This window comes from Cygnus atratus, chromosome 13 (assembly GCF_013377495.2).
Source record: "Cygnus atratus isolate AKBS03 ecotype Queensland, Australia chromosome 13, CAtr_DNAZoo_HiC_assembly, whole genome shotgun sequence".
In the NCBI taxonomy this organism is placed as follows: Eukaryota; Metazoa; Chordata; class Aves; order Anseriformes; family Anatidae; genus Cygnus; species Cygnus atratus.
Window position 1 is genome coordinate 18,659,503 of NC_066374.1, and position 12,905 is coordinate 18,672,407.

Sequence of the window (12,905 nt, forward strand, 5' to 3'; positions counted from 1 at the left end):
GCAACAGGGATTTAGACATTTATATAAATCCAAACAGTGTTCATGCTAATTTCAAAGTACACAATTTGACAGACAATGAGCAGTATGAAAGGCCATTAGGCTGTGGCTCATGTATTTACAGAGCATCCTTCATTCCAAAGAATAAACCTATCAAGTACGAAAATGCATCCCTATTATTTTAAAATAACAGCTATTTAGACATAACATAACAAACACCTTACACAACAAAGCAAATGTGTTTGCACTGAAAGAGCTGTTCTAGGCTACTACATCCTTTTGTTACCCCTTCTACACAGTTGTAGGCAACTATAACTTAATTGTTTTCATCAGTTCTTCAATCACCATCCTAGTCAGACCTCTTTCAAATTTCACTACAAATTTTCTTACAGATGTTCATATGGATGCTTGCTCTTCCACAGTGTTGTTCTCTTCCTTAAACAGTTCTTTCCCTTCCTGGTCTGTATAGCCTATAGACCTAGCTGGCTGGGTAACTAAAATTTAAATCTTTTAAAAAAATAAAAAATCATTCAATACATTTTCCTTTTTACCCCATTACATTTGCAAATGTTCTTATGCAAATTCACCTTTGATGACTGCAAATGACCTGAACATTACACAGTATTTCAGAGTAGATATTACCAATGTCAAGACAATGGCATTAAAACTATTTCTCCTGGAAACATGTTCCTGATTAATTCCAAGTTCATCTTTGCCATTTTCAGTCACATCACCTCCATGGTGATGAGTCGATTTGGGATTAATTACTACATTCTGACTTCAGGATTCTTGCCAGCTGCTCCTGAGTAACATTTAGCTTTCAACATGAGTTACTAAAAGCATTATTATTGCTCTCTGTTCTATCAAATGACCTTCAAATTCTAATCCTCAAAAAAAAAAAAAAAGAAAAAAAGGTTTTCGGATTTCTGAACTATTTTCCCTAGTTTATCTAACACTTTTGTATACAAAAGTAGATCTAATATCTACATCTGTTCAGACAGCTAGATCAATACGTGTTTGGATCAGTAAGATTTTTGTTGTCTGAAAAAATTATCAAAGGTAGAACATTAACATAATTTATTTTCATAAACTTATACTGTATTTCATCTAACATTCCATTTTCCTAAAGTCTTTAGTTATCCTTTATAATCCTCTAAATCACCTGTAAAACCTTGCATAGTATTGACTAGTAAGTTTGTCTCCTTACGCTTCCACAGCATACAATGTTATCCTAAAGCAACCCATTAAAAGACAACTCATTAAAAATCCTTGCTTAGGGAGTTGCAATTGAAAGTGTCAGTCCCTTCAGTAAACATATGCAGATGATTTGGCTTTAATTTATCAGCTTTGCTTCCATCCTGAGAATGGATGTACCTATATATTTGTTATGACTGGTTTTCTTCTCTTTGTCCTATATTCTATACTGTTCTAATTACGGAAATTTGAAAGGAACAAATATTTCTTGGCCACAGACAAACTTATCTTTAATTTTACCCTATTTTCACTGCATGACAGTCCCAATTCTTTGACTAAAGAATCACATCCCATCCGTAAAACAACTTTAGTTAAAGTTAAGGCAAAATGAAATTTACTTTCCTTTTATTTCAACTAAGCAGCAGAAAATACTATTCACAGAACCTGAGGTGTAATTATTATTTTTGTAAGCAAATGAATGCACAGTGGTATATTCAGCACTTCTGTTTAATTTTATAGGAGAGGAAAGAAAAACTCCACAAGGCATTTGATTTCTTGCCAACAGGCGAGAACTAGTGCCTGTTGTTACTGGTAGGAAAAAAAAAAGAGTTAATGTCATGGTATTTTAGAACGTGTGACTTATTTACCAAGTTTCTTGTGCTGTTTTATTAAAATCTAATAAGCAAGAAGGATAAGCAGAAAAGCAAATAAGGACATTGGATAATGATTAAATGATCTTAACAGCTAGTGGTGAATCAACTGATTTAATTAATTTATTGCCTAAATTACTATTATTTTTACTTTGATGTTCATAATTGTATAACAGAGGGCTCCTTGGCTTGACCAGATTCCACGTAGTAAATCTTTTATTTCTAACTCCTTCAACTGTTGCATTATATAAGTTTTAAGCTGTTTCCCTTTGATACTTTAGAAAAACTCGTTTTTTAAAACTTTCAACTACACTGAAGAATTAAAATGTGTTCTTTTTTTTTTGTTAATAATGTTAATATATTTGTTAATATAAATGATTTCAGTAAGAGTATGAATATAGCTACCTTTAGTTATCTGATCATTTCTTACTTAATTCAAATTATGCTTTATATAAAATTAGCATATGAATTTTAAGTAATAACAATTATTTTGAAGACATACAGCCAAAATATTCTAGCCCCATCAATACCAAAATACTTAACTCCACACATCCAGCAATCCAATGGACTGACATTGTCAGCATACTTAATCCTCTGCTATAGCTTTACAACCCCAGAGAAATGCCTCCAAGATTAAAAGTGCTGTTATCTGTGCTGACTGCACTGGAATGCAGGGACAGTACAACTATTTTCAACTCCACATCTTAAACCCATTTAAGAGCTTACTCCTCTCACAGTTACGAAACGGGTAATGATTCTTCTCTTAAAATGGACCTCCTCATGAATTTCAAATTGAAATTGAAATTAGTTTTTATTACTTAAGGAAAAAAATCAGTATCCTTTTAGATTCATTTTTGCCTACATAGGATGAAAATGAACATTAGCCTTTTAAAAAGCACAGTCTTATTTTTACTATATTAGCACAGGAGTACTGCTTTACCTATGAATGAATATGTTTTTACTGTACAGCTCTGCAGCTCAATGTTAAGTATGCAAAGTATCACAGTTGGGAATATAAAGAGGTTGTCAAGAAGGGTCATGCATTAGGATGAAAAACTGAGAGTGTTCCAATTATTTCGATTACCAAAGAAAAGGTGAAGAGGTAGTTTGATTACATCCTGAAAATACCTAAATGAGAAACTGGATCTCCAGTGTAATAGATAAAAATAGATCAAGATCAAAGGACTGGAAGTATATGCCAGACAAATGCATACTACAAACAAAAAGACACCCCCCCCCCCCCCCCCCCCCCGAAATGAGAATAATTAGCTAACAGAACAGGTTGTGGGAACGTCACTGAGTGTTTAGAAAAAATCAAATTATCTTAGTAAATGAGCAAACATCAATTTATCCAGAAAATACACTGGCCTATTTTAGTCTAAATCAGATGAGATGATGCCAATAATCAGCTACAGGATTAGCATCTAATGAAAGAAACCTACACTTTCTTTAATCAGGAAAGTATTTTCACTGATGGTAAAACAAAATGACTATATCCAATCATCTTCAGAGCAGACCTTTTCAAAACAGGATTTATATTATCAAAATATAAAAGAAACATCAATCTTAAGAAAATGCCTTTGTTAGGATAACAAAGATAAACATTCTGTGATGCAAATCCTCTGAAACACACAAATTTCAGAGGAAAGTGTATTTCTCCATTTTTATATTGTATAATTTTTTGCATTTTTGTCCTGTGTATACATTTTGTGAAAGCATGGAGTGCTTTGTGCCTACACGTTCCAGTGCTGGGTGAGCAAGACAGTCTGTAGCTCTGGAAGACCTGCAAGACCACCACAGAAATGCAAGACTTGTTTTGTACAGTTTGCCAACTGCCCCCAAGACTGTTCTTTTCAGGTGGGTTGTACCGCATTCTGTGAGCTGGCCTTGCTAGTGTAAAGATATTGATCATGTGGAAATTTAATGAACAGAAACCTTTGAATTATTCTAGCCCACTAATGGAAATAATAGTAATTATAAACATGATATCAATTGTCACAACTTGTGATAGCTTGGGTGAAGAAGCAAAGTGTAGTTCGCAGTTGGACACACACCTCTGAAACACAAGCACTAAAAATTACTGGCTGACTTTACACAGTCACAAGGAAGACAGAATAAAGCTTGCTCAGCATTTGCTAAGGAAGAATACGTTTCTGAAAGAAACTGCTTGCCATTTATCCCTTTTCGTAGCTTGTTATAGACTTCAGAATGAATAATTAACAGTGAGGTTTGGTTTTTTGAAAAAGGTATTCTCTGCCACTTGACTCAGCTGTTGGCAGTGTGCCTGCCCTTAGATAGAGAGGGATTACAAGCATCAAACACTTTGGGCTCGTTATAACACACATGGGAAGATGCAACCCAGAAAGCCAATTCTTGAGGAGTTGAATGAGTGGGGTTTCACCTCTGGGAGTAAAGATTAAATCAGGTTTGTCACTTGAAGAGTATGTCTGATGGAGAAAGCCAGTCTTATGCATATTTCAGCTTGTACTGTGACAACTCACAGATCCTCTGTAATGTAAGTAAGAGCTTGATGTTGCATTAAAATTATAAGTGAAGAAGTTATACTTCTTTTGAAAAGAAAATATTTGCTCTCTAATAATTTTCAACTCCCACAAATGCCAAAGAGGTTTCTTTATTTTTCTGGTTTTGTATATAAAATGAAATGTAGGTTGGTATGCATAAACAATAACTGCATACGCTGTGACAAATACAATGGCGCACTTAAATGTGCACAGATCAGGTACCACAGTATCTTAGACTTAGCATATGCTTCCCCATACACATGCTTATGCTTAACAGTTTCACCAACTTTATAAAACTGTTCATCAGCTTAAAAATAAATATGAAAAGAAATATATGGCTGTTGCAGAATTCCTGCATTTTGAATTCGAATCCCATATTAAAGAAATGCATATTTCTATTTAAGAGAAAAAGTTAAACTTACTGGCATATCCATAACAGGAAATCTAAGAACAACAACCAGTAAAATCACTGTAAATTGTCGATAAAATATTCTGGGATCTCCTTATATAAAGAGTATAATGTTGAACAGCAGCTATGGAAAATATGTTTGGCTTAATCCTTCTGGGCTAATTAATGACAATTAAAAAAAAATAAAAAGGCACAAATTAAGTGTAAGCAATGATTATATTTTAAAAGGCATAAAGAGTGATCTAGATTGCTAAAGTTACCTAGTAAGAATTATTGTCTTTTTATCAGTGGGAACAGTCAAAGCCTCCAGACCAGAACTTCTGGAGTACTTACCACAGTCTGATGGTTGACCTGGATCACCTCATCGCCAGCATGGATTTTCTTACACTGGTCAGCAGGAGACTAAGGACAGGAGATAACAATTAACTTTACATTTTAGGGGGGACCACAACGGAAGAGCAGGAATGAAAACTACGAATGAGGAAAGAGGCAAGAAAGCTCTGCCCAAAGAAGCATTATTATCAAATAACAATAACTTTATTTACCAAAAAAAATTGCATTTATACGGAACAATGTTTTTCTGGTAACCAATGACAATTCAAAGATGAATTCAAATCCTTCTTCCTGTGGTGATGAACAACCTTTTTGACTGGTTGAGCTATTTTAGTTTCTTTACCTCTCAGAGGGGAGTACTGGGCCATGAGCTGTCACAGTCTTGCTGGGAATTCACTGAGTGAATTAACATCACATAGCAGTAAAGCTGCTAAGCCAACTAATACCGAACTTACTACATGTGCGGGGTCAGGGCTGGAAAAAAAATGCATATAACAGAAAAGTAGGCCTAATGCAGTCCTTTACATAGCAGGTTTACTGCTCAAGTTCATGGCAGATACTCTGCAAATATACTACAGCTCCAGCACTTCCAAGACAGCACTAGATTAACCATGTGAACGCACAGTGGTAATTTAAAAAAGGATAAAGTCCTTGACAGGCTGGCTATTCGGTATAGAATATATACATACATACGCACACATACTATTCCACCACCATAATTTTGGGATCTCTGAGTCAAAAACCTTCCTTATTCTAAATATAGCTGCTTCTGATCACATTGGAATGGATCAAACCCCATTGCCTTGCAAGCCACTTGTACACGGTCAACTGCATGTCAACGAATGTGTCAGAATACAAGATTTACAGGAGCTAAAGGTGACTTGCAGCTTATATTCATCACCTCACTGAGTACCAATCAAAAATTCCAGGAAACTGTCAATAGCCCTTCTGCTGGACAGACTTCTTCAACCACAAATCCCACCTGTTATTTCCATCCATTATGTGGATGCATATTATAAACAAATAGGAGGAGTAAAGACAACAGGAAACAATACAACAAAAGCCCAAACAGCCACTGGGCAAAAAATGGCTGCAATCGCTTCTAAACAAAATGCCAAAGAGACTGTTACAGTTTAACCTCGATAGGTAGGCAAGCATCGCACAGGTGGTTGCTTACTCCTCTTCCTCAGCAGAACAGGGAGAAAATATGATGAAAAAGCACATGGGCTGAGATAAGGACAGGATTTTACCTATATACAGGACTAAACGTAAACCAGAAAGATATTCTGTTTCCATTTATAGAATGCAATGGGAATATAAAGTTGGTTGCTTTAAACAGTGAATAAAAGGTAAGCAGGAAACTGAAGTAAACTCCACTATTCGTAATGGGTTTAACTTGAGTTGATATTAGCTGAAAAAGCACAGGCCTGGCTCTTTCTCTTTTTAGCTCCTTTCCTGACTTTGATGAGGCTGAGCTAATTATTATCTTTCAAAATTAAACACTGGCTCTGAGGTCAATTATACCTTCAAAAGGAATGAAAAATCAATTTGCTGAAATGCCAGAAATTAAACATCTTTGAAGCTTTTTTATCTGCACATGTGATTACACTTTTAGAAAAAAGAAAGTAAAAAAAAAAAAAAAAGGAACTTCTTAGTGTTGTCTTATCAAAAAGTTTTGATGTGTACAGTTCAGTCAAAATAAAAATGCAAGTTTTAGTGGCTGGTGAACTTCGTATCTTTTCACATGAATTTCAGTTATATATTTTCCCTACAAATTGTATTATATTTCTAAAATAAATTAAAATTACAGTGAAAAAATTATATTAATTATTGCATGGGTAATTCAATCTATGGTTGTAACATAAGATGGTTGGTTCATAAGTTTTGGGACTCAATTAAAGTGTTTTTTATATTTATATTTACAGGTACATGTAGTTATATTAAGACTTCTAAATGCTGCCAGTAGTGTTAATATATGTAAGCATACAAATGTTAAGCTTAACTTGCATTAGACTTGTCTTATGACTCACAAATTTTTACACACAAAACATAAGGCTTTCCCTGGGTCTGTAATACCTAAAAATGGGTGACAAAAACGATCAAAACTATCTCAATACGTACAAACAAGCAGAACAAAATATCACACATGAAGCTCAGCCACACAGTGCAGAATACCACTGATGTATGCCAGTAAATATGTACATTTTCAGCTAGCTGCACAGTGCAAATTTCATGTTTCTTGGGTGTGAGCATTGCACAGTTTCAACATTACCTTTATAAAATTTGAACTTGTAATTTATCCAGTTATACTGTCTTAAAAAGAATGAAAACAATGTGACTAAAACATGGACTATTTGAAAAACAGAAGGGATAGGTCCTATTTTGAAGTCTGTCATAATAATTACATTGCAGCAGTTGAAGTAAAATTATTTTTTTTCAAATTTGTAATTATGAATTGCAAGTTAAGTAACAAGAAGCTGCTTCACAGAAAAACTAAACAGTGTGACAAGAATAACAATCAGTCATACTGATTTACATGCTACAGCATTTCTGTGTACTTTCAATCCAGATATTGCCTAATTTCTGGGACTACAATGAAAAGTATGGTTAATACATTCGTGGTATCTTCTATCTTTGCTACAGGTACTGGAAACTATGAAAATTTAGTGGTGGTTAACTCCTCCTAATACAATTCATTCAGGAATAATTATTTTTATAGAAGAACTTTTTGTATGTCCTCAGACAAAAGTCATTTAGATTCTTAACTTTTCTTTTTTCCCCTAACATTGTCAAGTCACCCCCTTCTCTTTCATTTGCTCCTTTTCACAATTTCTCCCTTCTTACTGATAGTCTTGTCAGTGATTACTGCTAGCTTGAAAACCTTCTGGTTTATCAAAGATTATTCTACAACCTGAATATAATATTTTAAGTTATTTTTCTGTGTTACCCACTTCTTTTTTACAGCCACCAATACTGCTGATACTGTAAATGCTTTAGAATTTATTATTTTACGATCTGTTTTACAGAATTGCTTAGACACGCAGAACCTATTCATTTCCTATGAGGCAATCTTAGGACAGGTATCATCTCCACAAGTTTAATTTTTCTAGCATTCTACTTTTCAAGAAAATTCATTTACTAATTAGGAAAAGGCTTTTAAAACAATACTATCCATTTTAAAAAGAAAAAAAACAGCAGAAAAGTATTCATCATTGTATGATAATATACTCACTGCAAAAAGGAATCTCCCTGTACATATTAAAGGCTGGTCAAATGACAACCACACTTATCACCAACTCTGCAATGCTTTAACTAGTCTGGTCAATATAACCATACAAGGCAGATTGTTTTCTATTACTGATCTGTTGAAAGTTTTATTTATTTATTTTTTTTAATATGAACTTGAATTGTCCTATGTTTTGAGAGGTTTATCTGAAGGAGATAACAAAATTAAATACAACAAATTTTATTTAAGACTAATGATGATGCTCTTGCATAAGAAAAAAATACTCAATATAAACCAAAATACTTTTGTGACAGAGAAAACATACGTAATTAGAAGGGTGTATTGGAAGATAGAAGTTAAAGATTTTCATTTTATTATAACATTAGTTGGTCACTTCATCACAGATATTTTTCCATATCTATTTTTAATGGTTCTGAATTTTTAAAGTAACATGATATATGAAAAAAAAAAAGATAAAAATAGCTTGTTTCATAGCAAGTTTTGACATTACAAAATACGCTGCAGATCTACAGAAGATATTTGCATACATGATAGAAGTCTTTTAGGATAAGGAAGCTTACATTTTCAGTTGTTCCCGTGATTACATGCAGCCCGTCATATGTTGATTTGATATACATCCCCTGAAAAAAGAGCAAGAAGAGTAATTAATTCTTGTAGAAAACAAACAAATGATGTTTGCATGATGATAAAATAAGTATGCATATTCCAGTTTAAGGACAATACTATTTCAACAAACTGGCATAAACCATGCTTGAATAACATTTTTAAAAGTTAAACAAATGTGTATCAAGACCCACGATAAACAGTTTTCTCACTTATTGCATTTATAATTCCAATATAAATTTTTTGAAAGAATTCAACACCAAGCATCAGCATAAAAGCTTGTTACAATGCAGTATTTGAAATATTTAACTTAATCTCTTTTTATTACTAATGTCATAAAAGAAGCAACAAAACTGAAACAATGAACAAGAATAGTCTTTAAAATTATATGCCCCATCTTCAGAGAGTTACTGGTTCATGGTCTAACTTAGAAAGTACGTAAGCCAGTGCTCATATTGCCAATTTGTAGAGAAAAATGATCTTGGTGAGCTAACAGGAGCTTTATAATTAGTCCAGCATGAATTGTGCTTGAAGGAGGTGATTGATGAGATACAGAGAGACAACCTAAATGGGTATCTATGTGTACACACACACACACACAAACACACAGAGCCTTGAATGTCAGTGAGACTCAATTGCTGCATTCTTCTTCAGGAGTAAGGTCATCTCTCCATATACTACGGTTATCCATCAAATTTTGAAATCTAATTAATCTAATTGATACATTGCACTGCTGATTCATTATCCTTTCAATAATTCTGCATCACTTTGTATTGCCAAAATGGAAGTTTAGAGGCCCCAGCAAATAAGAAAGAACATTTTGTTCACAGAAACCAACTTCAAGATTCCTGAGCATTAATGAAGATCTGCAGGCTAGCTGTTAACCTAAAATAAATAAATAAATAAATAAATAAATACTACAGAGGTAAAATCCTATTGCTTTATACAACTACCTTAATTGTAAGGGTGTAGAGAAGACAGACCCAAACTCTTCTTGGGAGAACACAGTGGGAACATGAAGAGCAACAGACACAAGTTGGAACTTGACAGATTTTTATTTATTTATTTATTTATTACTATTATTTTTAAAAATAATGATGGTGATAAAACACTGGAACTAGTTGCCTGGACAGGTTGTGAAATCTCTGACATTGCAGATGACCAAAATTAACTGGATGAAGCCCGAAAATCTGCTTTTACTTTTCATCATGACAAAATGTGGCTTCTACCTTTGTGCAAACTAATTTAATTTCAGCAAGTTTAAACCTTATTTAAATCTTAAAAATAAAGACTAGCTAAAACTGATCATATTGCTTAACCCTGCTTCTTAGGAAACTCCATTACATATATTACACACACTGACTACTTGTTCTTGTAAGAGACTGCTTTATAAGTTATTTCATTTGTTCATAACAGAGGTGGTCAAGTTAAGTCTTGGCAGTTTTGAAATCATTTTCATGAAATACAGTTAGTTGCAAGAAAGTTTAGTGGTGAGTCTTCCACTATTTCCTTCTCTGCAGTTGGCTTAATTTTATCAGTGTTTGCTATTTTACTGTCTCTATAGTACCTTCAACTGTTACTGACAAACATCTGATTCTCTCTTTGCCAACTAGAAGACATACACAAGAGATCATGAAAAACCCTGAACATCCTCATTAGAAATGGGATACTGAGTCTCTGTTAAGAATCTCACACAGAGATTAAAATCCACCTAGTATGCTGCATTTCCACAATGAACTTTTTGCCAGAATGTTAAACAACATCACCACACCCATCACAGACGTCTGTTACTTTAACACATCGTAACACATCGTGACATTCAGTCGCATTTCCAGCCACACTTTTATTATCAAACTTAACATCACAATTTTAACACTTTACTTGTTGACAAGATTAATTCCTCACCTAATGGATCAATAGATTAATAGATTTTTAAGGTGAAAACAAAACACAGTGGTAACTTTTCACTAAGTTTTATCATATATTTCTTCATAATTCAAAGTATTTCTTCAAAGTTCCTAGCCTCTTGTTAAGTTATATGTATTTTTTGGGGAAAACAAAACAAAACAAAACAAAAAACCACCGATTCTGTCCTTTAACATATGACATCTGAGAAACAGAAAAACTGACTAATCAACTAAGAATTATCCTACAGTTTGCTATCTGCTCTTTCACCTCAGCTATTAAAGTTTAACAACAAAATACATTACAATAAAGTATTTTTGTGAACGATTCAAATTGTTCTAGATAAAGCTTTCATCCTTGTATCCCCTTAAAGAAAAATGTCAGTTGTTTTTCGTTGACCGCTACGGTAGCACTGTATCTCCTTTACGGGAGGAGATACATTACCTGAGAACTCTGAAAGATTGTATTTTATCTAAAAAATAAAAAAAAGTTACATTCAGTTATTCCTCTATATAGTTCAGAATGCAGGCTATTTATCAAATATTTATATATTAAACATAATAACATAAATACTTATATACACATACCCATCATGTATAGAGTAATAGCTCCAAAAATATTTTTCCACAGAGGAGAAAGCTTTGAGTATAATTATGAAAATAAGACTGAAAATATTCTTAAAAAGAACCCCCTGAGAAACACATACCAATTCTGAAAACTGCTTTCTTTAGTCTGTGCTGGGTGTTCTAGAGGCCAGATATGTTCCCTGCTTGAAAGACAACACTTCAAATCCCTCTTTCCAACCCTGTAAATGTTTTTCCCTAAAAGACATATCCTTGATATGCCACCTGTCAGCACTTGCCTACCCTTCTTAACAGACAATGCAGTGTGTAAGTTGAATCCAGCTCTCAACTGCCTTCTGTGGTATGAAGGTTTTTAAAGGATAATTTATCCTTCAGCAAGAAAAGACACAGTCAGAAAAATGTTGTTTCTGAAGGACAATATATGTCAATGCTACTTTTGGTACTCATTTTTTAAATCATCATTTGTGAAAAGCACAACTAGAACCTCCCAGGCATATTGTAAGCAACTCTGGCACAGTTTAGCAGAAGCCTTCAAATTTTCAAGTTGCTCATATATGTATACAAAGTCACATTATGGATATAAATGAAAGGCTTTAAAGGGATCATTTTCATCAAACTTCTAGTCAAAAAATAAAATAATCCATTCTGCATTATAAGTAAATGTCCAAAACTGCAAAATTTAGTCAAGTAGACAGCTTTCATTCTGTGAACCAAAAAAAAGCACACAAGTATTCACAACCTGAATTAGGTTAGAGCTGGGCTTTGCTTTCAACTGAATGGGCTATTGTCCATCTTTTTGTTCATCTCTGCTTCATTCCATTTCTACTAATATAAGCATTTTTAAATGATTAATAAGCCTAAAGAAATGGAAATACATTCTGAAAAATATTCAGTCAGATAATGTGAGTTCCAGACAAATACTGACTTAATCCTGCAGTTGATCTGAAGCATCAAGGCTGCTTTTCCCAAGCCCAGATATGAATAACTAAGTAGATCCAATTGTAGCAACTGCAAACACTCCTGAAACTGCTAGAAATAGTTATTTTGTTTACCATTATTTTCTATTGTACCTGTGACTTAAAGCATGCGTATTGATTCAGCTTATTCAGAACAGTCATATTCTTCTTTAATTTCTTTTAATATTCTTAATATTCTTCTTTTAATATTGTTATAGAAGCCTTAATCTTCAATTAACTCTTAGCTAATACATTATTATAGGACCTAAATATCCATTATTTTGATCTTATTACTTTATGTAACAAAATCCGATAGAAACAAAAATATTTTTATTGGCTGCTTAAACTTCGTAGGTCTTTATGCAAACTGCATGTGAACTGTTCCATATATGCTAGCCATATGAACTGTCAAAGTAAAAACACACCAAAACCAGCAGGCTACAACTAAGTAAGATGGATATTTTGCCAGCGTATTTCACAGAAAAAAAAAAAAAAAAACACTCAG

At 33.4% G+C, this 12,905-nt stretch overlaps 1 protein-coding gene across 1 annotated transcript in view; it reads right to left on the minus strand.

Annotated features, from left to right (window-relative positions):
* The window catches only part of LOC118245408 (connector enhancer of kinase suppressor of ras 2-like), a 174,317-nt gene that overhangs the window by 65,577 nt on the left and 95,835 nt on the right, over nt 1-12,905 (minus strand). The window contains exons 7-8 of the mRNA XM_035541600.1: nt 8,913-8,972; nt 5,106-5,174 (exon numbers count right to left, since the gene is read on the minus strand). Of these exons, the coding sequence (XP_035397493.1) occupies nt 5,106-5,174; nt 8,913-8,972 (129 nt within the window). The remainder of the gene's footprint in view (nt 1-5,105; nt 5,175-8,912; nt 8,973-12,905) is intronic.